The sequence below is a fragment of the Pieris rapae genome, chromosome 23 (assembly GCF_905147795.1).
Source record: "Pieris rapae chromosome 23, ilPieRapa1.1, whole genome shotgun sequence".
NCBI classification, from domain to species: Eukaryota; Metazoa; Arthropoda; class Insecta; order Lepidoptera; family Pieridae; genus Pieris; species Pieris rapae.
Window position 1 is genome coordinate 1,656,682 of NC_059531.1, and position 27,668 is coordinate 1,684,349.

General features: G+C 32.4%; 1 protein-coding gene across 2 annotated transcripts in view; it reads left to right on the plus strand.

Annotated features, from left to right (window-relative positions):
- Window positions 1-3,866: 3,866 nt before the first annotated feature.
- LOC110999302 (ATP-binding cassette sub-family C member 4) overlaps window positions 3,867-27,668 on the plus strand; it is a 55,896-nt gene continuing 32,094 nt past the window's right edge. For both annotated transcript variants that reach the window (XM_022268304.2, XM_022268305.2), the window contains exon 1: window positions 3,867-4,280. In XM_022268304.2, coding sequence (XP_022123996.1) covers window positions 4,057-4,280 — 224 coding nt within the window. In that variant the 5' untranslated portion in view covers window positions 3,867-4,056. The remainder of the gene's footprint in view (window positions 4,281-27,668) is intronic.

Genomic DNA, 27,668 nt, shown 5'->3' on the forward strand with positions numbered 1-27,668 from the left:
TATAATGAGAAATAAAGTTCTTTAAACATAATCATGTCAATCATGTCTACCAAAGATAGGAGACTACGAATGATAGTCAGGACAGACGTATTGCTAAAGGTAGTAGCGCCATTTATATGATAAACCTAGCTATTTTTAGTAATAAATATACTATTATTAATTAAATAAAAAAATAATTAATATGGAACACTTCGAGATAACTCAAACTTGACGTCAGACAAAAGACTTCTAGAAAATCGCAAACATATTTCCATTGAAACAATTATATCACATTTTTGATTTAATTAAGTGATCGTTTGTTAAGTGAACAGTAATTAAGTAAATACGAAATTACTTGAAATTAAATGTTACATAAGATTAATGGAGTGGCTCTAGAAACCTTTGTACAATAAATTAAAATACGTTTATTATGGAACATAAGATAGACAGGTATTGCACGTCATTAAATTTGAATCTGAGAAGAAGACAGAGGGTGTAGGCCGAGAGAAAAAGCCGGCGTAAAAAACTCTCGGTACTCTTTTAAAAAAGCAAATCCAAAAACCGACATGTCTTAGGCCCAAAAAGTCGACGACGTGTGTCAGGCACTGGAGGCTGATCACCTACTTGCCTATTAGATTTAAAAAATGATCATGAAACAGATTCAGAAATCTGAGGCCAAGACCTAAAGAGATTGTAGCGCCACTGATTTATTTTTATTACCAGACAGAACTAATGTCAGACATTTTTACGCAGTCTACATGTTGGATGAATTAATTTCTCAAAGCGGGCGTAATCAGTCACCACAGACAACAAAGGCGGGTAGATTAAAAGGCACTACAACCTTTTTAGATCTAATAGGCATAATCAGCCTCCAGATACTGACTGTTTGGTTTTGGGCAAGCCCGTTTTCTCGCGATGTTATCCTACACAGCTCGAATTACGCACAGAAGACAAGATATTTAAAATTGTATGTGTGTTATACAAAGACGATTTAGCTGCATGATTCGCCAATTATTTATTTATACTGTACGGGTGTACTTTATATGTGTTAGAAGTTATACTTCTTTGGTATAGAAACAAAATAACTAAAACGCAGTAGTGATTAACGATAAATATTACAATTAATCAGAAAGATTTTATTCAAAAAATAAATAATTAGTAAAGACTATCACCGTCGTATATGAAATTGATTTAAAAACACAAAAATAATATTTATTTATTCACAATGTTTAATTGTACTGTAACGAAACACGTGTTCTAAATATAAAAATACTAGAATAAATAACTTGAACATAGTTATCGATTTCCATGCGTCCTAGACCTAACTTAACGATGTCAAATTTACTCTCATCATTTTTCTCCATCGCGCCACTAGAAGTATAAATTCAAAAACAAAAAGTATGTAGGTTACATAATTTACTAGACGACGGGCGGCCTTCACAAGCGATTTCTTCCAGGCAAACCCAATATGGAACAATAAAAAAAGTAAGATCGCGTTTTACATAAAGTGAACATTTATTCATTGACTCAAAACGGGACATATGTTTAATTAAGGTCAATAAAAACACGTTTTTATATTTATTTATTTAGTGGGCTTAAAAGTTACGTCTCACAAAATATAGGTATAAAAATTGTTTAGTAATATTTATATTCATCAGGAGAACAAATTTGTTTTAATACAGTGACGATTTCTATGATTTTTATAGAACAGCGAGCAAACGGGCAGGAGGCTCACCTGATGTTAAGTGGTACCGCCGCCCATGGAATTACCATGAAACTCTTGGCACATTTTGACGTGACAACGTCTTATAAATTGGTTTGCCGGGTGACACTTCAAGAAACTGCGTTACGCTCCGCTCACGTTATGCGCTCACAATGAGAGCGAGTGAGAGGCACGCGTCCCTTCCACTCGGGCATGGTTAGCCCGCCTAAGAGCGAGAGAGACAGACATAAAAAATTAATGTTTTAAATATAATTCTTTGTATAAATAAATGTTTTAAATTGTTACTATTATTTCATCCTTCTTCCTACTATACGAATGAATATTTTCATTAAAATTATTTTACCACTCAAAGTCGTTGTCACGTAAAACTTTCGCCCGTATACCGACTTTACAGGCAACCAATTTTTTTTTATATTCTACTGCTTCTTTATTTCGGGGATACCGGGACTCGTAATTAGAAAAAGGGACAGTCCCGTTCAAAACAGGACGTGTGGTCACGTTGGTTATACACTGCCACAGACACCATCGGCTGCGAGCACCGAGTCGAGCATATGCCTCCGCGCGAGGCAGCCCCCATCAAGGGCTTGCCCGCCCCCCAATCAGCCCTGTATCAGCAGGGTGCGATACACCACCCGAAGGGGGCATATGCCCCGAAAGGGCCTCAACATTCCCCTCGCGAGAGAGGATGTAACATGAACCACATTGCCACAAAGACAAAACTTTTTAAATTTGTTTCAATTATCTATTTAATTTTTTTTAAATTAAGGTTAAGAAAATTTTAAATACTGTATGTGAGTTTAATTAAAATAAAAATGTCCGAATTAATGTTTAAATAACTTTATTTCTCATTACAAAAAAAAATATTTACTTTTTAAAGAGACACTTAATATTAATAATATGTATATATACGAGCGAGATAGTCGCCATTAGCCGTCTCAATTTTAGTCAACTCCACTGTAACATGCATCTTTACTGCCTTTTTGAATTTGTCAAACACACCAATATTGCGAATTTTAGATGATAATTGATTAAATAATTGCATTAATTATAGTATATGACAATTGATTAACAAATACAAATATTAAATTCAATAATGTCATTTAATATATTTCTGTAATGTATTGATGTCGCGTTTTTATGCGTGTATTAAATGTATATAATATAATTGTTATTGTTAGATACCTAGTTTATAACTCAGAGTATTTATAAGCAACACACAATTTTTTTTTGTACAAATTTAATAATACTTAAACTACATAGTAATAATTATAATTAAAAATGTACAAATAAAAACAAATTTAATCAGTTCGATTTCTATGTATTGAATCTAATTTATTTATATTATAAATATGTCTACTGTTCTTGAAAATAAAGGAAAAAATTAAAAAGATTTTTACCAATTATTAATATTACACTACGAAGAGTCTTTAAAAGTAACATTGTATATTTTTTTGTATATATTTATTATTTATTTTTAGAATATAATGAATAAGTTTCATTTATATGATGGGCTGACGAAATCGAGAGGGTAGCTGGAAGAAATTGGGTGACGATTGCACAAATAAATTAGGGTGGGAGTTGCAGGAGGCCTTCTCCCAGACAGGAGCATCTTAGTTAAAATTATATTTATTTATTATTTAATTTATGTATATAAATAGGATGTGGAAGAATAAAGGCTTATTACTATAATTGTCTTTTATTAACATAGCTTTAATAAGTAAAGTAGCAGTAGTAGTAGTGTAGCAGTGTTGGCCTAGTGCTTCAGCGTGCGACTCTCATACCTGAGGTCGTAGGTTCGATCCCCGGCTGTGCACCAATGGACTTTCTATGTGCGCATTTAACATTTACTCGAACGGTGAAGGAAAACATCGTGAGGAAACCGACATGTCTCAGACCCAAAAAGTCGACGACGTGTGTCAGGCATTGGAGGCTGATCATCTACTTGCCTATTAGATTTAAAAAATGATCATGAAACAGATTGAAAAATCAGAGGTTATAATAAACAGGTTGTAGTGTTATTGATTTTTTTTTATTAACTGTAATAAGTAAAGAAGTGTTTTCTTTATTAATGAGATTTTGTTTGTTAAACTTAAAAGACGAGGTCAGGTAAGCTTTATTAATGACACTGCCATTAACGGTGGCGCCGTCTTGATATAAGCACACGACGGCGGCGCGCGCGCTCAGTGGAAGGCTCGGTTCGGTCGTGTCGTACGTTGCGTTTGCGGTCCGCGATCCGGCCCTGGCGCCGCGGTTCTTAATTTAAAATTTGAATATGTTCCATTTTTAAAATTTAAAATTGTTTTTGTTGTATGCAATTGTTTTTTGTTGTTTGCAATTGTTTAACGTGAAAGACAATGGTTAGTGGAAACAAAAGCCCGAGCGATCCGATGAAGGTGCCGCCGAAGAATCGAGAGAAGAAAAGCAATAATTATTTGAGGGCTAATGTTATATCGAAGACATGGTTTGTCTGGATGATGCCGACTTTCTGGAGAGGATATAAGCGGGACTTGTACGACGCGGACTTGACTAGGCCAAAGGAAAATCACCATTCGGATATATTAGGTGATCGACTTGAGAAGTAAGTACCATCTAGATGTTAAATGACCTTATACAAGGCAATGTAAATATTGATTAAATATATTGTGACATGTTTTTCGACGAATATCAATGCCTCGTTATGGAAAAGTGATACGTTATTTTCATACTTTGTTTGATACCTACATATATTCATAATTAAATGATTAAATTTTGAATTTTGAATTTTGAATTTACCGACTTTGGTTGGTTATTTTTAATATTTTGATAAAAGAAAACAGTGTAAATATTGATTATATAATTTCGGTATTATTATGGAAAATTGATACTTTATTTGATACTGGTACCTACACATATGAATAATTATGAAATTTCTAATTTTTAATATACCAACTTTGGTTGGTTACTTTTAATACTTTGATAATATTAAAGAAAATTTAGAAATCTGTCTTTTTTACGGATATATATCAAAATATTAGTTTAGAATAAGAAAATATTAAATACCCTCAATGGTGTTGTCTCAAATGTATATTAGATAGGTTATATTGACGGTATGTCACGGTTCGCGAGATTATGCAATTTCTTTTGCGAACTTTGGAATCGAGTAGTGTCTATTACCTGAAAGATAATTAGTAATTAATTAACTTCCTCAAAGGCCGTCAACCCACAAGCGTCAAAAAAAATTAAAATATTCCAAAAAAATAATTGTTCAACGACTAACGCTCAGGGTATTTGAATTAAATTCATTATTTGTATAGCTATTTATTTGTGCCTGGAAGGAATCACTTATGAATAAGTCCTTGCATTTATTAACAAGTTTTATATGTACCAAAAATTCTTGGTAATTTTATTTTATTGTTTGTCTTGTTTTTAATTTTCCTATTTTTTGCAAAACATTACATATATTTTCGTACAATTTTTTAATATTCAAGGTGGAAATGCATTTGCGCATCTCCTGCCCCAGAAAGTTGCAGGGGTATGTGGGACTCGGCCCACACCAAAATCTCTGCTATTCAGACACTGGGTAAAAAATACCCACAAAAACACTTCGACAAATTCCTACAAAGCCGCGTTACATTTTTTATAGAACAGGGGGCAAACGGGCAGGAGGCTCATCTGATGTTAATGCCGCCCATGGACACTCAATGCCTGGAGGGCTCGCGAGTGCGTTGCCGGCCTTTTAAGAATTCGTACGCTCTTTTCTTGAAGGACCCTAAGTCGAATTAATTAGATAGAAGATTTTATCAAATAAGTAAATTTCGTTATATGTGATGACAAGTTTTGTCGAATGAAATACTTATACACTCAACTGAGACTTTTACTTTATAATTTATAACATTTTATTCAGACTGGGTACTTCACTTTCGATGGCGCTTCTTGATTTTCAATTCTCTAAAGGCACTCGTAATCTATCTATATCTATATAAATGCTCTTCGTCTCGGTCAGTAAAACTCTAGAATGGCTAAACCGATTTGGCTAAATATAAAATAAGTAAAGAAAAATTTTAAACAATTGAATTTTCCAATAATAACTGTTTCTAGTAAGTATGTATTTTGTCTAGAAGCTTCCAGAAATGTGCGTTTCAAAGCTGTATACGGCCCGATCTCTTTGGTCTGTTTAAAAAATTATATTTGTATCAAAACTTAATACAATTTTATGGACGTATACGGGTTCATCAAGTGAAATAAATTTATCTAAACAGTTTTTGTTGAAAATTTAGCCGTAAATAAATAAAATAATATAGTATCTCTAAGACTCAGTTGATTTTCCCATAAAATCTGTTTCTAGCTGCGAAATATTTAATGTAGTTCTAGAAGCTTCCAGATATGTGTGTTTCATGTTATATACGACCCGTTCTTTTTGGTCTGTTTAAAAAAAATAGTATTTATTGTATCAAAACTTAATACTAAATGGTTGTATACAGGTTCATCTAGTGAACTATCTAAAAAGTTTTTGTTGAAATTTTATCTGTAAATAAATAAAATAATATAGTCTCTCTAAGACTTCACTTCAAGTCTGCGCATGCGCACTATAAAAAAATACAGAGTAAGCAACCTTGACAAGTGCCTTCATAAGCATTTTTCTACGAAGCAAATATGCTAATGAGATATATTAATAAGACACGTACAAATACATTACTGTAAACATTATTAACGCGTACTCAGAGTTGTTCATTAAGAACGGTTACTTAAACGGTTATTAAAAGATTATTAATAAAAATATAGTATAGGACATAACTGCAATAACAGTAAAATAAAACTTAAAAGTCCGGTCAATATGTATTGAATATTTGCCTATGTATATATCTTGTATTAAATGCATACCTATGTATTTAATACAGATATATATTACTGTGTAAATGAATATCTAATGTTGTAAACATAATTTGTTGTAATACATAAATTACAAAAATAAACTATATTTATATTATTTTGTAATTTTTATAGAAATTTAAAAAAAAACAGATAAAACACTACGTCATATTCGCCCAATACGGACTAGCTAACATAGACATAACATTTATTTCAAATTAACACACACAGAGACACATAAAATACCGATCAAAGAAAAAAAACGAGAGATAACAATTTTTTTTAAATAAAAAGGTATGTTTTAATTTCTCACCTTGCATAATGTAAATAACTTGTGTTTTTGAATTGTAAATAGTCCACTATGTGATGCATAATATAACGACTATGGTCGCAACATATATTATGTTATTTGAGATTTATATTAAGTGGAAAGAATACACTAGAAGTGTATTCATAACCCACCATACCCCTTAATAAAGAATGGACAAATATTAAATATCCTTTTTGTAAATAAATTAGACTAAATCTTAAGATATGCTAAATCGTAAGCTAACCTATCTCAATCCATTTTTGACCATCTGAGATAGACATCTAAATCCAAATATTGGCATTAAAGTGTGACATACATGTCAAATATAAATAAATATACCTTACATTCCTGCAAGTATAAATATACTTAATTAAATATTAATTGTACGGTTTTATTAACTTTATATGGTTTATATCTATTATCAAATATGAGTGTAAAGAGCTAAGAGATATCCGTCGCCAAAAATGGATTGTCTTCGTAGGGTTTGGTTATTGGATGCAGATAAGAGAGCGATTGACTGTCACGGTCTGATCTCAGATTGTTTTCCATCCACCGTTCACTCTTCATTTCCCAAGTGGTTCCACTGTCTGTCCATCTGTAATCCAGGTATAGTTTTTTTTTCGTGGGACCCCTACATCCTAGCTTATAAGGCACGCAATCAGGCAGATTTGTGACGGAGTGGCTAAGCAGCAGGGGAGAGTTGAATCTCCCCTTTCCTAAAAAGGGACATTTTTTTTTTTTTTTTTTTTATTTTTTTCATAACCATGGATACAGAGTCCTTCAGTCGGAAAGGGACGTCCCCGTCGAGGTATAGTTAAATAATATCGTCAATTTATATGCAATTATATTATCATTACATTTTTACAATCATAGTCAAAGTCAAAGTAAAAATGTATTTATTCATATAGGTAACATATTGTACACTTATGAACGTCAAAAAAATAAATATTAAATGATTTTAATTTTACATTTACTGCCAGTTCTCAAATCAAGGGCGTAGAACGGAAGAGAAGAACTGACAATAAACTACATATATTACTAACTACCACTAAAACATAGATGATAATTATTTATTTAGTACTCCTACAGCTAACATAAATTATATATAATTACAAACAAATACACTGAGAATATAGCCAAAGATGGATTACATGATTCATTTAACAACAAAAAGATTTATAAAAGGGAACAAATTAGACAGAATTGAAATATACAAATATTTCTTCGCATCTTAGGATCACGATTCTCGATAAAAACGAAGTATCTAAGCGATTGTAGAAGGCATCAGCTATTTTTATTAAGCAAAAAGTAGAAATCCTCTCTATAAATAGGGTGCATTTATTTTTATGGATCTGGTTTTACTTCGGTTAGTTTTTCTCATTGTAAAGTAACTCGTTACATCGCAGCGCAGATAAACATCATTTTCCGTTCTATAGTTTTGGTATTTAGTCTATTTAAGGTGATACAAAGTTTACAGAGAGAGATATTTATATGGCTTAATTTTTTATGGCTTTGTTTTTTCCTTCATATTAAATACTAGCAGACTCGGCCAAGCGTTGCTGTGGCTAAGGTTTTTGTTATATTACATAGTAGTAAATTAATCAAGGGAAACCGTAGGAGAACTTATGTGAAACGTTGGTACCACGACACGGACCTAAACTAAACTACCTTTAACTCAGCGCCATCTGTTAGAATTGTATCAAATAATAAACAAATGTTAATGTTATCGTAATTTTAGTAAGGATGCCTATTTTTTTTGAAAATGAAATATAGCCTATGTCACTCAGGAATGATGTAGCTTTCCAACAGTGAAAGAATTTTTCAAATCTGCCAAGTAGTTTCGGAGCCTATTCAATTCATACAAACAAACAAAAAATCAAACCTTTCCTCTTTATAATATTAGTATAGATATATTATAAACTATCAATTAATAAATCTTAGAATTGTGTTTTGTAAAACTGTGCTTTATGTTTCTGTTTATGTGTGTATTCCGTTTTGGCTTTTGTGAGTAATGTTATTGTTTAGTGATTAGCTGTAAGAATACTTAAATAAAATAAAATATTTGAAATAACATAAATTGAAATACAAAAAAATTTCGCGTGCGTAACAGGATTCGTAGTCATCAAGTTTGTTATTAAGTTGCCAGACAATGTTATCATAATAAAATTATTACGTATCGGTTTAAAAACATATCTAAAATTGCAGCTCATTATTTGAGACACATAGGTATGTCATACACAAAAACACGGATAATTTGAAACCTTATTTAAATGAAGTCGATTGATTCTTTGCTATTTTCTATTCAAGGCACGGACAAAATATGTAGTCACAAGTCTTCTAAACGCCACTCACAACATATAGAAAATAAAAATGATATTAAATATATATATATGATAAATCAGTGGCACTACACGTTTTGAGGTGCAAGCCTCAGAATACTGTATCTGTTTCATGATCAATCTAATATTCAAATAGGTGATCAGCCTCCTGTGACTGACACATGTTGACTTTTTGGGTAGCCTTGGTAATATGGCAAGCCGCATTCCTCACGATGTATTCCTTCAAGGTTTGAGCGATTGTTAAATGCACAAAGAATGCATTGGTGCACTGCCAGGATCGAACCTACGACCTTCCTGGAAAATCTGCGCATTTAACATTCGCTCGAAGGGTGAAGGAAAACGTGAGAAAATCTTGGCTTAGACTTAAAAATTCGACGTCGTGTGTTCGCCACAGGATTACCTACTTGCCTATTAAGTTGACAAAACATGAACCGGATACAGCCATCATCTCAAAACTTTTTAGCGTGATTTTTTTATTATTGCATATCACGAGAGATGAGAGTCGCACACTTAAACCACTAGGCGAACAATGGTGCTTAAATAATATTACTAAAACCTTTATATAGGAGCTAACATACATCGCGTCTTTTACTATTTCTGTTTTATAACTAGCTAGGCAATGACCCAACTTGGTGGCGCCGCAGCCTTACACATAAATAGAAGTCATTAGGAACAGGTCTCGGTATCCCGTATGTCCTCACTATTAACCTGTCTAGACATTTTCTACTTGAGGAAAAGCGTTTCCAAACGGACAGTGACGTCATTTAATTTTTTATTGCGCAATTATTTTATTTTTATTTTTTTATTAAACATACATAATACGTAGTACTAAATCTACGGCATATTTTACAAACTCTTACATCTATGTATAAATAAAGTAAATATATGTTACAAAATAATATTTGAAAAAAAAACATCCAGAAATGTTTGGTTAAGCAGAAAAAAATCATCAGCAAATCAGCAAGTTAGGTTCTAGAAAGGCATCCAACAATGCTTTCTCTAAAACCGATCAGCCCAAATATATCCAAACCCGGATAAGCTGTCTTCAATCCGTTCGAATTGCGAAGAATTTAAAAAGGAGGTGCTTGAACTCCTAGGTAGGTCTTGGCAGAACGCAGCTCTGTGAGAAAACAATTTAAAAAAAACTCATGGACTTGGCCGAAATATGATAATTTAAATCAAAATTATAACCTCTAATCACAATTTTCCTCTTCTAAGAGATAAGAAAACTAAGAGAAGAATCCAAAAAACATTCTCAATTTAATATCATTAAACAAGAAAAACTTGAAAATTTCTGCTTTATTACATTATCTATTTTGACAGCTCATATAGTCTGTGGACAGTCAAAAACCCTTATAGATTATATTAAAACGCTATTTAAATTACCATGTGCATTTTTGTCAAAGCCGAGCAGAAAATTGCGCGAGAGATAAAAACTATCGGATATCTGTCCTGTCAGACTTTACGAACTGTCAATGTCAAAATTAGTCAGTCATTATAAACTTTTTTTCTCTCTAATTTTGGTGTTTTTGTAAATTTTATGTATAGTATAATAACAACGTACACTGTAGTATATATGTGTTATATATGTTGTGGTGTAGTACAAAAACTATTTATACAGTTGTGATACGAAGGACGACGAGGTCAATCACGATTCGTAGTCAACACGAATAAGATACCATCAAGAGAAGATTTCTGTAATATAAAACACACACTTTTAATTTATGTCGCCATTTCATTATGGTTTGTTGTCTATTTACAATCAGATACCCATCACGAGCTGTCAACTTTTTGCGTCTAAGGTAAGCCGGTTTCCTCATGATGTTTTCTTTCACCGTTTGCGCAAAATACAAATTCTTAAAAGGCCGGCAACGCACTCGAAAGCCTTCTATCATCGAGAGTGTCCATGGGCGGCGTTATCACTTAACATCAGGAGCCTCCGGCCCGTTTGCCTGTTCTATAAAAAAATGTAAATTGCGTACACAAGAAAGTCCATTAGTGCACAGCTAGGGATCGAACCTACGACATAGAGATGTTATATATTACTTTTAGTTTCAAGGAAATTTTAATTTCAGCGTATTGTGAGATTTTAATCGACATGTTTAAGTACACACGTACCCAATTGAATTACAAAAAGCGTGGATACTATGTGGCAAACATATATAATTTATTCTATATGTGTTGGCCGTGAAAGATATAGCGTCCAAGTACAAAATCTTAATTAAATGATAATTAGTTGCGAGCAATTAGGTACTATGTTTAATGAACTTGACTTATAATTATTAATCTGACAATACTCTTTGGAAACGAGAGAAAACATTTTAATCAACTATACATACATATTACTTTTTTTTATCTTCCAAGACTGGAACAATTCAAGTTGTGTTGTTTTTTTTTTATTTTACAAAATAATATAATATATCAAAAAATGCTACATTAGAAAACCGCTGTTTAGTATGTTTAGTGTGTTTAGCATAGCACTTGAACTCTGAGGAAGTTTTTTTTTAAGAAGAATTGCAAACACCTAAAAAAGAGAAGAGAATAGTCTCAATGCAAAGAAAAAGTTGTAGCTACTAAAAGAGATCTCTCTCTCTCTCTCTCTCTTTAGTCGGTAGCTCATATCTCAGCGCCGTGGATTGCAAGGAAACATCTGGAGCCGATTATTTCCATCGGTTTTTGTTCAGCGCATCTCATATAAAAAGATAGCTAAGTAACATCATGACATCGAAACTAAGAAAAATATCGGTATTTTTCCATACATCGTCATCAAAAATAAAGTATATAAATTACACGTGCAATCTTTACAAAATACATCTGAATCGTCATAAAATTCCATGTTAATTCAATTTAAGCCGACAAATACGAGTTTCAATTATATTTAATAACATAAGGCAAGCATGCAATGGCCTTAGCTGGATTTGAAAAACGAATGGCGTTTGACAGCCTATTACACCCGGACAGTAATCCTACAACTAAAATTATTCTGCTTTAGCTAGGGTCCGTCCGTGCAACATGATTGGACAAATTATGTCGCGTGCATGACCCCGACTTATTGGATGCAATTTCTATTTAGTTCTCTGGTTAAAAAAGTCAGTGGCACTGCAACCTTTTGACGTCTGGGGCTCAGATTTATCTCTTTCATGATCGTCAATCTAATAAGCATGTGATACTCTTGTGGCTAACACACGGAATCCACTATTTGGTTCTAAAGCCAGTTTCCAAACGATGTTTTCCTTCACCATTCGAGAGAATATACTTCACATAGAAAGAAAGTTCATTGGTGGAGAGATTTATACGCCGAAGCCACTAGATACATAAATCAGTGGCGCTACAACCTCCAAAGGTCTAGGCTTCAGATTTCTGAATCTGTTTCATGATCATTTATAAATCTAATAGGCAAGTAGGTGATCAGCCTCCAGTGCCTGACACACGCCGTCGACTTTTTGGGTGTAACACATGTCGGTTTCCTCAGGATGTTTTCCTTCACCGTTCGAGCAAATGTTAAATGCGCACAAAGAAAGAAACTCCATTGGTGCACAGCCGGGAATCGAACCTACGACCTCAGGTATGAGAGTCGCACGCTGAAGCCACTATGCCAACACTGCTCTGTTTGTTCTGTTATTCTGAAGCCACTAGATAGTTATCTCAATAGGCGCGATGAAATGGTGTTTTATAACCACTGACGTCTACTGACGCTGTTAGAAACTGAATCACCAATAAAGGGAAGTAAAGGGAAGTAAAGGGAAGATCCTAGATCAGTCGAAAGACTGACAGGCCCGAAGGTCGAGAAGTACATATCGAGAGAAGGATGACGACGTAGATTGTAGGTATCACTACAGATGCAAGAATGCGGGCTAGTAAAAAACAACTAGTTATACATTCCTGCTATTTTGAACTGTGCCATTTTTATCACAATTTAAATTCTTTATCAAGATCTACAACTTTTAACTAGGACATATACAACGTACGTATTTAAAGTTAAATGTGACATATCTCTTTTTGTTACGGGATTTTATTTCAGTATTCCTACATCTAATCTCTAAACAATATCCAGACAATTACATTACACACAAAAGCCAAAACGGAATACACATTGAAACAGAAACATAAAGCACAGTTGTAAGATTGACTGATTGGTAGATTAAAATATATATTTAATATGAAGGAACAAACAAAGCCATTATTAGCAAAAGATACCTGAGTTTTTAAAATATTTTTTTAAGAATTTTTTAGTCAGAATATATCGATTTTAAAAACATATATTTATTTTAAACCAAATCTAAAGTACCACTTTCTTTATTTTTTTTCATAAAATATGACATATTTTTTGCATCATTGGACGTTAAGGCAGGTTACAAAATACCACCCGTATTATCTTTACGTCCGTCGGTCCATAACTGCCTCAGTTGGCACTTTCTTAAGGCAGTTTTTGCCGCCCACCTGCTCTATGTGGAACTACCTACTGAAGTATTTCCAAGCCGTAGTCTTTAATGTTCAAATAGTTTTAAAAAAAACTCACAAACTTTAAAATATTCGTCTACAAAATAGAATTCAAATTTAATGCGCAGATTACATTTCCTGCTAAGAATAAAAAAGATTACACAATTATTAAAATAGTTTAAGTAATAACATGTGATTTATAACTTTTGATATCTTTTGTGTGTTGTGGTTTTACTCGGAACGCACTATTTGTATATTAAATAATAAACATACTTTGTGTTCTTGTATTACACAATTTTTAACGGTTAGAATAACTTTATTTCTCATATGAATTAAAAAAATTCGCTTACTGAGAAAAAAACATTACAAGACTAAATAATTATTACTAGAACGCACAGAAGGTACCTATACAAAAATTAACAAAACAAATACAGTAACAAAAATGCAGGTAGACACAACAGACTCGAAACGGTCAACCAAGCAAAAACATAGGTTTAGGATTGGACTTATTACTGGATGTGGCATTGATGGCATAGCCTGATATAACAGGTTTATATTAATTACTTTTTATATTTATACATTATTTATTATATTATATTATATATATTTATATGTCATATTTATACATTATATTATCTGTATTATATTATGCTATACTATATTATATTATATATATATTTAATAAGACTATTTTATTTTTAGTTTATTGTTCTATTTAGATATTTTAGGTAAATACATTTCTATGATTTATATGGGTTCATAAAATATTTTATGTACCTATTGGGTTTTATTTGTTTTTGTCTAATAGAAGTAATGAATAATTAATATTTAAACTTTAGCGGTGTAAATCTAATCCAAATGGGGTGTATTGCTTTATTTATATATACATATATTTAATCACTTATTTGTATGTATTAACTGTGTGTGCTTTTAGCAGCTTTTTGAACCGGGCATAACTTTGTTCTCCTTTTATAACCGATGGTAACTTATTATAAATTGTAACACCCTCAAACTCCAGATTTCTTTTTCCATAGTTAGTTCTAGGCGGGCGCGTCACCAAGTAACTAGCGCGTCTTAAGTTAATCTTTCGTGTCTGTTGTTTTGTTACAAATGTTATATTGGAATTAATTTCCTTATTTAATATTTTACGTATTAGGATACAAGTGTAGTATATGTACGTTTGTTTTATGTTCATTATTTTTGTTTCTTCGTATATCTTTTTAGTTGGTGTCCGTAATTTATAGTTAAATAAATTTTTTATTAATTTATTCTGAACTCTTTGAATTGAATCTAGATAAGACTTCACTGCAGTACCCCACACCTCAATAAGGTAGTCGATATGAGGCTTTACCAAAGAATTATAGATAAGATATCGCACCTTTCGAGGGAGACAATTTGTTATATTTCGTAGTGCACCTGTGAGTGGGATTAGTTTAAGTTTGATTTTTTCTAAGTGTGGCTTCCAGGTTAGGTTACTGTCCAAAGTTAGTCCGAGATATTTTTCTTTGGTTTTTCGTTCAAGTAGTTTTTCGTCTATTTTTAGTTCGAAATTATTATTTATTTTTTTATTTTTTGCTGCAAAAATTACATAATTCGTTTTTGTAATATTAATAGTTAAAAGATTTGACTGAAACCACTCATGTAAGAGATTGAGATCATTTTGAGCGTCGGCTACCAGAACTTCGACCGAGTTTCCAAAGTAAAAGAGACTTGTATCGTCTGCATAAAGGGAGATGTCTCCTTTGAGACCCAACTCAAAGATACTGTTAATATAAGTAAGGAACAGGAGGGGGCCTAATATTGATCCTTGGGGAACGCCATAATTCAGGGCACAGGGATTGCTTTCATATTCACCTATTTTTACTATTTGTGTACGGTTCTCCATATATGATTTAAAAATTTTAAGTGCTTTGCCTGTAACACCGGTGAGTTCAAGTTTTTGTAATAATTTTTCATGACTGATGGTGTCAAACGCTTTTTTTAGATCGATAAATATACCTAAGGCAAGTTGTTTTTGAGCAATTTTATTTTTAATCTTGGTTACGAGGTCAATTGTAGCAGCGAGGGTATTTGATTGGGCTCTAAATCCATATTGTTTTTGGTAAAAGAAATCTTTTGAATTAAGGAATGACTGTAGGCGCTTATAAAGAATCTTCTCAAAGACCTTTGAAAGCACTGGGAGAACTGATATAGGGCGGTAATTGCACGGGTCAAATTTACTTCCGGCCTTATGAATTGGTACAATTTTTGCAACTTTTAGCTCGTTGGGAAAAGTACCTCGTGCCAAATGATAGTTAATGCAGAGTGTTAGTTCTGTGGCAATTATGTCTTTTACGCATTTAATTGATTTTGTACTAATACCATCAATGCCAGATGCAGTATTACAGTCAAAATTTTTAATTATGGTAATAACTTCCTTCGCAGTTACTGGTTTCAGAAATCGCAATTCTGTTCTATCAGTTAGCCTACATTCTTCTAAAATTTGAATAACTTTTGATTTTTTAGAAATCATATTTGCTAGGGTTGAGCCAATGGTCGAAAAATATGAGTTAAAACTTTCACATATTTCTTTTTTGTCAGTAATAGTACCAGCTTCCGTTTCAAGTTTGTCCGGGCCAGTTCTACTATGCAGTTTATTTTTACGTTCTTAAATCTCATTATGTTCTCAATTTTAAATAAAACTAAGGCGTGCCCCAAGGGTCTATCTAGTATAGATCCTTTACTTTTCAACAGTGTTGATATTGCTAGATGTATACAATTTAGTGACTTTGTTTTACTAATTGCAAGATAATTATTCGGTTTACCATAATCACCAATAACATAAAGAATATGAGAGACATACACTTGAATTCTACGATTTTAGAATACAACAATAACCACTACTGAAACCCAAATCCTTGCCGACACATTGATGAATACAGGAACAATTTTATCATAAAATGGACATGCGAATATTCATAATATGGCCAGCAAGATTTTATCATTTCATGCCTACACGTCACCAACATCCAATACATATTTAACATAGCGCCAAACTTCCAATTCTGAATCCTTAAGTGTGTTCGATTGCGCTACACAAATAACACCTTCATTTGTATGAAGTTGCTCCTTGAAAATAAGTATCATATATTTATAGTTATTGTTATAACAATATTGTTATAACTATAAATACAATAATATACCGAAGCTACTGCTCGCTTGCTCAATGAATGCCACGGGGACCAAACTTTTTTTAAATTTATTTTTTATAGAACGGGCAAATGGGCAGGTGGCTCACTTGATAAGTGATAGCGCTGCCCAAGAACACTCTTAATGCCAGAGATGCTCGCGAGTGCGTAGCCGGCCTTTTCAGAATTGTCTATTAATTGAATTGTCGGTTTAATTTTCTATTTATTATTTTTGTTACTATTGAGGTTCAGAAGAGGCATAGGTAGGGTTAGGAAAATTTTAAATACTGTGTGAAGTTAACATTAAACGCTATTTTATACTTCTATACCTAATACTTTAATTTTATTTTATTTAATTGAAATTATCAACTGTTTCAACATTTGATAAGGATGACGTAATATTTGCATATACATTTTGTAAAAACCTTGAAAATTAATAAGAGTTTTGCCCGTTCTCGACATCCTTGATTCAAGAACTGGCAGTAAATTTAAACAAGGCATTTTACGGTTAGAATAACTTTATTTCTCATATGAATTAAAAATTCGCTTACTGAGAATACATTACAAACTAAGATTAAATAATTATTACTAGAACGCACAGATGAAGGTACCTATATAAAAATTCACAAAACAAAAACAGCAACAAAAATGCAGGTTTTTAATTGTCGTATAAATTGATGATTTTAAAACAGTAGTTACACTGATATACATTTATAGATTATTTTAATTCAACGTCAATTACCGCCACGTTTTATATAAGGAAGTAAATAGGTATTGTACGTATTCTTATATTATCATTATTTACTTAAACACTTATGATTGTAACTCAAGGTTAAATCGTACCTAACATATTCCACAAACATTTGTGTATGCTTCCGTCACTAAACATTCTTAGAATTTTAAAACAATTATATTTATAGCATTGGACATTCCAAAGGGGTTCGCAAATCGACAAGTATTTTTGTCTATCTTCTCCGTCTATCTTACAGCCTCCGTCCGTAGAAAGTTGATTACTTGCCCGAACCCAATAATTAATCCACAATCTCAGATTGTTTTCAATATGAGATCAGGCCGTGACAGTCGATAGATATCCTATCTGCATCCCAATAACCAAACCCTACGAAGACAATAAATTTTTGGCGACGAATAGAATGAAATCCTTTCGCTCTTTACACTCATATTTGATTATCAATATAAACCAAATAAAGTAAATAAAACCGTACAAATAATAATAAAATATACATGTCTATGTTTAAAACATATCAAATAGCTTTTTAATTATTTTAACAACTGGTGTAAGTTAAATCTTAAGATAGGATATTGACACAGTTAACCTGTCATTTTCATACAAAGGTCTATCGACATACCAAACTTTATTTGTTTTATGTTCTTTTAATACATTTTTGAAGTTATACTTCTTTTGACGCGATGGAGAAAAATGATGAGAGTGTATTTTTACGATGCGCGCACACCAACACCTAAATTCGACATCGTAAAGTTAGGTCTAGAAATCGATAACTATAGTCGAGTTGTATATTCCAGTATATTATATTTAGAATACATATTTCGTAACAGTATAATTAAATAGTGTGAATGATTAAATATTATTTTGGTGTTTTTAAATCCTATTCATATACGACGGTCATAGTATTTACTAATTATTTATTTATTTAATTAAATATTAAATAAAATCTTTTTGATTAATTTTAATATCGTTAATGACCATTGCATATTAGTTATTTTTTTTCCATACCAAAGTAGTATAACTTCTAACGCGTGTACATAAGTAAAAAAAAAAATTTCTTTATTTGACTCAAAACAAATACCACATTCCACATATACACACACTCTTTTTCATTATTGTTATTATCCCTATGAAGTAAACCTTCATAGGGATAATAACAATAATGAAAAACTTCTTAACTTTAAGAAAACGGATATGTGGGTGTAGAAATATTTGAAGAAAACGCACGAGCCACTCATTTCGTTAAACGCTTTCTGATGACATCCTTAGAATCGATTAACAAAATCACTGAATAAGCAATCAATAACATATTATGCAGTCGTTGATACACACGATGACACAAAGGTAAAGCCCAGAACCAAATTGATCAAACTGTCGATTATAAATCTATTATCGAATGTCAACGATAATTCAGGATTTAACGACATTAATGAGGCAATTAAACAGCATTAAACCTTGTATATGATACTACTTGTTAACAGACCATAATGATCACCCTTCTATTATGGAAATTGTATTCGTTTTTACAACAGACTCCCAAGCGAAATTGGAAAAATTATAATCATCGTTAAGCGTAAAATTAATCTTTTTTTTTATAAATTTGACGAATTCATATTATGATCCTTATCCTTGGAATTGATTTGCTTAAGTTCATTGCCAGTTCGTGCGGAGTTTATGAGTGCGCAGAGTTTTTTGCCAGTTCTACTCTTCCGTTCTACGCCCTTGATTTGAGAACTGGCAGTAAATGTAAATTGGTTGTCCTTGTATCTCGCTGGGTGTCCTGCCCAACGCCATTTTTGTGTACGTTCTGAAATTCCTGTGAAGTTTATAATGCTTCTTTTATGTTTTCTCTTGATGTGAAAGCCTACCCCGTACAATCCAGGAGTTTCTCCTTCATAGCATAGGATAAAACTATCATGTTCTTCAATATTGCATCCCACTTTCCTTACTTCCGCTATACCAAGTATATCTATTTCCATTTTTTGAAGTGAGTGTGTTTATACTTGCAACCTAAATTACTAATTTGAATTAATTAATATATATATATAATTTGAATTAATTAATATATTATTATTTTTTTCTTTTTATATTTTTTTTCTTTTTTTCATTCAGTTTAATATGTGTATGTTGTTTGGTTGATATTTAGTGTAAAATGCTGTGTACAGATACATTGGATATCAGATTTTCAAATGTTGTTCGGTGTGTAATAAACTGTATGTATGTAATCAATCTGTTTTCTGTTTTTGTACCTAAATGTAAAAATAAAATAAAATAAATAGTTAAATCTTATCTCTGACTCTAATGATCTCAAAATGCATCAATTTTTACTTTCATTTTTTATTTTTTATTTCCCTTCTCTTTCACTATATGTAATAATATATCACATAATAAATTAATAATTAGGACATAGAAAATTCTTGATACGTTAAATGTAACTAGACGTAATATTGTGTCGATACGTAGTGACAACCGGTACCTAATAGTTAAATCATACGTAATTCCTGAATACCTTCCATTGGTTAATGTGATGCCGGACATCGATGAGTCTCGACAGGAACTTCGCCATCATTAACCAATTGGACTTCGGTCATGACAAGTACATTTTTGAATTTCGAACGTTTTCACTATTATAGATATTTTCATAAATAATTGAGATTCTTGATCAAATTTAATTTAGCGAATAAGACTTCATTGATCTAGTTTATTTGTATAAAATATTAAACTTTAACATTCACACTAATCTTCATAAAAAATGTTCATTTCTTTGTAATCTTAGAGTTACTCGAACTAAAAGCTACTACGGATTTTTATTTTTTATTTTTTTATTGTGTTGTTTGTTTTTCTCCTTTGCTACACTTATTTTCTAATATAATTGATGTGTATACGTATGTGTGTTAGATGTGTGTCATATTTTAGACATACACATTGTTTCAGAGTATTTAAAAAAAATATACAACTGAATTACGAAATGGCACAATTTAACACTATGAGATATGGAGTGTTTGCATGTGACTTTAAATTACTCCGAGTCAGTCGTTTCTGAGTATGTTCGTCATATATTAGAGGTGTGTCAAAGGACAAAATGAGATTTGACGTAAGTAAAAATATCATGTATTTAGGGCCCATTTATGTCAAATGCACAACCAACGAAGGCGTCTATAGGTTGCGGCAGCTATCTCTGTCTTATGAAAGATTCAAACGATAGAAAGAGATTTGACGTACTCAAAAGTATCAGTACTAGTTCTTCAAATTAATTTGTTTTAAATATTGTAGTATTGTTTGATGATTTGCATTTGTAAAAGAGTACCGAGAGTTTTTTACGCTGACTTTTTCTCTCGGCCTTACACCCTCTGTCTTCTTTGCCGATGAGTAGGGATACCTACAGGTTCAAATTTAATGACGTGGAATAAGTGATACTATTACTCCGGTCAATTTAGACATCCAAGGTTACAAAAATTCCCACTTGGCTGAATATTGGTAGGATTGTTCAATACACTATTATAAAGGAAATGTAAAAAGTCCTCATCGATCCGGCACGTGCAAAAAAATTTACTCGGGTTCAAAGGTCACAAAAACGGGTTTTTCGCGATTTTCAGCAAAATGGTAAGTTTTATCATAAAATTAGCTCAGACAAACGATTACAACTCTTTCAACTTTTTAAATCGTTATATCTCAAAAACGGTGGCTCTTAGGAAAAAAAGTATTTAGACATTTTTTATAGATAATTATCTGATATACAATTTTTGTCTGAGCTAATTTTATGATAAAACTTACCATTTTGCTGAAAATCGCGAAAAACCCGTTTTTGTGACCTTTGAACCCGAGTAAATTTTTTTGCACGTGCCGGATCGATGAGGACTTTTTACATTTCCTTTATAATAGAGTATTGAGCAATCCTACCAATATTCAGCCAAGTGGGAATTTTTGTAACCTTACCCCTATTTTTTAGTCTAATTTGACCGGACTACATGATGATCTTATGTTCGAAAATAAGCGTATTTTTTTTATTTAAGGCCCATTTATGTCGTAAAATGCACACCAACGGGATCTATAGGTTGCGGCAGCTCCCTGTTGTCTCTAACTTGTGAAAGAATCAAAAGAATTTTTAATTAATTGAGAGATTTGTCGTACTTAAAAGTATCAGTACTTTACAGTACTTATCAGTGGCGGAGAGTTTATTGCCATTGATTTGAGAACTATTCAGTAAATGTAAAATTAAATTCGTTTAGTGTATATTCCTTTTTTTGACGTTCATAAGTGTACATTATGTTACATATATATAAATAAATGCTATTTGATGTATATGACACATTTATGTCCCCAAATACGCAACTAATAAATATGTTGATTGGGATAGCTGTCTTGTGATTACTCCCGTTTCTGGCAATCGAATGATTTAGGTCTCACAGTACTGCTGACAGACTTTCTTTAAATCTCTCTCTTTAGTCGGCAGCTCATGTCTGAGCGTCATGGTCAGCAACAAAGCATATAAAGTGGACCACCTGTCTCCATCGGTTTCTGTCCAGCGCTTCCCTTATCACACTGTATAGCTTTGAAGACGATGAGTCTTTTACTTAAAAAAAAATACCTACTTAAAAAAAAACCTTGATCGGTCCATCTGCCTGGTGAACGGCCACGTGATCTTTTGCCTTCTGTGTTACCAACCACGATCAGTTTCTCCATGTTCTCATCGCCTTTGCGCATTGTTTGGGCGAAATACGATACGATTCGTAGGCATACGGTAGACAAGCGAGTTGGTATGCGAAGTTGGGTCAGGATTGATGTTTTGGGTTCAAGATGGTTTACGTTACTACTCCATACAGGAAGATAGGGAAAACTAGAGCCCGTATCAGTCTTATTTTAGTTTTGATACCAATTTTTCTTCTCTTCTAGATGTTTCTTTAAATACAGAATCTTAACTAAGATAAGGATTTATATAAAATTGCTTCTAATGATAATTTCGTAGGTTACGTGACAAAATGTTTGAACCGCAGTCAGCAACGCCTATGCGTGACATTCTACGTTAATTAACACGTAATTATTGAATTAATCTAGATTATATTCGCTATTTTACTGATATCAAAAAAGTTATAAATAATTGTATGTAAAAAAGTTTTCAATGTAAATTTCAAAAGCCGCACAATGCATTTCGTTCATTTACTACTCTCATCTCATTTAATTTAAGGCATAAAAGCCTGCTACCGAAACCCACGGTCGGATCTGACGCGATAAAATTCGTAACAGTACAGAGATTTTTAATGTATAAAGGCCGGCAACGCATCCATTAAAGTGAGTAGTCATGGGCTTCGATGATTGCCCCTTTTGGGCGTCCCGTATGCTTGTTTGTCATCTAAAAAAATAGTATTAAATAGATATATACACATAAAGAAAAAAAATTACGTAACAATTTTATTTTAAGAACAAGGTACGTTTTTAGTAATGCGTATGTGCTGTGGTTGTAATTTAAATCTTCTTAAATGTGTTTACAAAAAATCTGATATATCACTTATAACCTTTTTAATAAAATTATCAATATGGTGGTCTGTGGACAAAGAATCAACGCAAATAGGAAGTACTAATCAAAGAGGCGAGTGGCTTGTTAACGCTAACATTATGTACGATTAGTCATACATGTATTACGTTGTTGACGAAACTGCATGCTGTGTATTGGTGTAACAATTCTTAAGAGACCGGCAACGCACTCGCCAGCCCTCTCGCATTGCGAGTGTCCATGGGCCGTATCACTTAACATCAGGTGAGCCTCCTGCCCGTTTGCCCCCTGTTCTATAAAAAAAACCAGGTTTACCACGGGCAATGGTTCCTGCTGAACTTGCTTACCTAGCCAAGTGCCTACCAACAAGGCTGCACGGGCAGACATAAACCTGTATAATGTATTTAAATTGCTTTGTTTCAATTTCAAAAAAAAAATATTTCGTTACAAAGTGGTACAAATTCTGTGTATTGTTGAATGTTGGTTTACCACAGGCAAAGATTCCTGCTGAACCCACTTACTTACCTAGCCTAGTACCAACGCGGCTTCAAGGGCAGACATAAACCTCTATAAAGTATTTCAATTTTTTTGTTTCAATTTCAAAAACCTCGTTTCGTTACATAGTGGTACATAATTTAACAAACGTATACTTAACACGTTTTTAAAGCCGTTTCGAAAATTTAAAACTTCTAAAACATGAAAAACTAAGGGCCTGTTTCACAATGTATGGATAAAGTGCCAAATAGCTATGCAACAGATAAATTATTCGAAAGATAAAAGTTCCAAATAAAATACTTCGAATTTCATGACGTTTCACGCTATCAGTCGTGAAACGCAAAAATACTATTTATCATACCAATAAGTAACAAATAGCTTATTTGGAACTTATCCGGACATTGTGAAACAGGCCCTAAATGTCTCGAAAGGTTAACTAATTTAACTGTCAGATAAACTACTGGGAACTGTGCAATCTGTAGATGGGTAATACATTTTAATTGAAAAACAAATTGTCACCGAATTACACAACAGCAGATGAAACCGCACGCCAACTGTAAACTTTGTTTTTCTGACTTATGAGCAAAGATTACATATAATCATAAAATTAACAAAAACTTATTTAATTATTATTGAAATTATGAAACGTAAAGACTAATTTATGGTAACAAAAACAAATTATTTATGCGCAGTATTCACTACAATCTTATCTAAATTAACATTAATATTACAAACTCCAAAATCTGCTAAATATAATAAACTTGCCGATTCGACTTACGATGGCCATACAAAGAAAAGATTTAATTTAATTTAATTATTATTATTCTCAACTCCACTTGAACACACAAAATTTCATCAATATCTGTCCAGCCGTGTATGAGTTTAATTACGAACACATGCACTGAAGATTTCTATATATACCAACTGTTTATTTGCTGTATATATAAGTAACCAACCAGGCTCCAGAATATAAACCACTCCTTATATGGAAATTGTATTCGTTTTTACAACAAACTCCCAAGCGAAATTTGAGAATTATCACTAAATAAATTCAAAGCCCTCGTTAAAAGTAAATTAATTAATAAAGCCTTTTACAAATGTGACGAATAGTCAAATGATCCTAAACCTTGGGATTGATTTGCTTCAGTTCGAACAATTTGTATTAAAAAATTGGGGATTGAAAAGAGTGGCGGAAAGTTTCTTGCCAGTTCTTCCTGACCGCTATACGCCCTTGATTTGCGAACTGGTTGTAAATTTACAATTAATTTAATATTTTGACGTTCATAAGTGTACTTTTTTACTTATATGAATAAAGATATTTTGATTTGATTTGATCAACCTAGATATCGAATGCAGTGCCATCTGCCAGATTGATTTGTGAATCTAAACCATCCAGGGCGCCCACAGACACATACAAAAGAATTCTTTCAAATTACTTCACTTTAATAGGAGTTCAGTGACTTACATACACACAGTTGAATTAAAACAAATATAATAACTGTTAACGACAATTCTCACTTATATTATAAATTAAAAATATAATTGTAGTTAAATCTAATATACCTAATAACTAACCTTAAAATTTAATTATTAAAATATATTATTAAAAGGAGTCCCTTTAGGCAAGGTTCCGAAGATACTAGCAGCGTTCCCTCTTTGAATAGCTAGACTAATTCTTTGTCCGAGGTGGCTGCCAGCTCTTCGTTCTCCTGTGATGTCGACTAAATAAAATATATACGTTTATATAAACGTATATTAATTACAAAACACTCATTTTTATTATTATGCAAACAATTGTAAATACTGTATATTTGATTGTGTTTGACTGAAATACGAGGCCCAAGACCAAACGCGATGGAGACTCGCTGTGGACGCCCTCTGCCCCACCTAGGGGTTATAGGACATGAGAGTATATTTGATTGTTATGTTATTTTTTTTTTTATAGAACAGGGGGCAAACGGGCAGGAGGCTCACCTGATGTTAAGTGATACCGCCGCCCATGGACACCCTCAATGCCAGAGGGCTCGCGAGTGCGTTGCCGGCCTTTTAAATTTTATATTATAATATTATTGGATATTATTATATTATTATTCAATACTTATGTTATTCGAATTCGATGTAAGACTTTAGTAATTAATTTAAAGCCATATAAAACGATACATACGTATCGAGTATATAGCGTTTTTAGTAAAATATTTAATAGACTTCTACATAGAAAATAGGTTAAAGTTATCTCACTAAAAATGTATTAAATCGAACTTAAAAACTCATTACATCGTCGACGCGATGTCCGAAGCAAATAACTCGTCAACACACATTCTCGTGAATTATTGACATCATTTGTAAGACTTTTTTTTACTGATTTTTTTTTTTCGTGGGGAAACGCGTTACGCATACCCTCCCGGCACGGTTGCCTGTAAAGGGTTATGTGGGACTCGCCACTGTGCGAACCCACTAAAACCCCACGGAACCACCAAAAATCGCCCGAGGCAGGACACGGCAACAGCTTGTCCGCATCCAGCCACACGATCAGCCTCTTAACCTTTATACATTGATATACAAAAAACTATTAACTATGAAGGCATTGATATATTGGTCTTTTGTATATCAATGCCTTCATACTAATAATAAAAAAAATATTAAAACCAATAAAAAGAAAATCAAAACAAATTTAAAAAAAATTCTCCATGTAACTTTTGACGCTGGCAGCATTTACTCGCTGTATTGCGATACTTATATATTATTTAATATTAAAGATACTAAATATATTAGCCACATAATTAAATTAATGCAAATATAATTTTGGTTTGGGCCATTTTATAGTAACTTTCATATTTTTTTCAATTTCTCTTTCTCTTGCAGTATCGCCCAGTTTTTACTCGCTAGTTCAATTATGTAATTCTTCTTTTGCTATCATTATTATGCTATATTATAGCATCTCTTTCTAGTAGAGATTGTTGTTTCATCTTTCCGTCTCTTATCCGAGCAAAAAAGTACAACTCGACTTGTATGACAGGTTCATAATGCAAATTTACATCGCTATGTCATGATTAACGCATGCGTCAATACGCCATGGCCACTCGGCATGTGCAACCTTTGCATAACTGAGTTCAATGTATTTTAATATGTCGACATTTACAAACTCCAGCCAATAATGTGGAAAAAAAACTGGAACGAAGCGTTCGTCGTTTTCATGTCTTCTTACGCAAAAAAATCAAAAAAATAGAAAATTAGTTGCAGCTCCTTACAAGCGTTGTGTAAAAGAAAAAAACTTGGCGATTAAAAAGAGTGGCGGAGAGTTTGTTGCCAGTTCTTCTCTTCCGTTCTACGCCCTTTGAGAACTGGCTGTAAATGTAAAATAAGAAGCATTTAATGTATATTTCTTTCTTTTTTTTTGACGCTCATAAGCGTAAATGTTACCTATATGAATAAATGATTTTTGATTTGATTGACCGTCGTTAAAAAAATCCAATTATATGTCTTAAAACAGAATGCTTACAAAGATAATATGACTACACAAATTTTATACACACACATTATAAGAAAACATAAGAATTTCAGTATAAAACAAAACTTTATTCGTTTATAATAATTTACCAAAACATCTTTCTACTAGTGTTTATAAAAATTGTCTTATTGTAAAATATATATTGTTCTATTAATTATTATTAATTTGATAACGTTGTAATATATTTTAATAATATGATAATTTATTACTGCAAATAATATAACAATATTATAAAATTCCTCTTGCAGGCCATTATGTGAGGCAGAATATGCGAACTACTATATTATATTCTTACACATAAATTAATATTTATTAACGTTAGTAATTAAAATGTAAGATTTTTTATAGAACAGGTGGCAAACGAGCAGGAGGCTCACCTGATGTTAAGTAATATAGACACTCTCAATGCCAGAGGGCTCGCTAGTGCGTAGCCGGCCTTTTAAGATTTGGTGCGCTCTTTTCTTGAAGGACCTATAATTGATAAATAAGACCCTAAGATACACTTAATATTGTTCCAAAACCGCCCACAAAGCGCTCTTCAAGTTTTCTATTCACACACTTTGTTCTTATCGATTTTCCGTATTCATTTTCCGCATTATGCTACGGGAAATATTTGTTTTCCA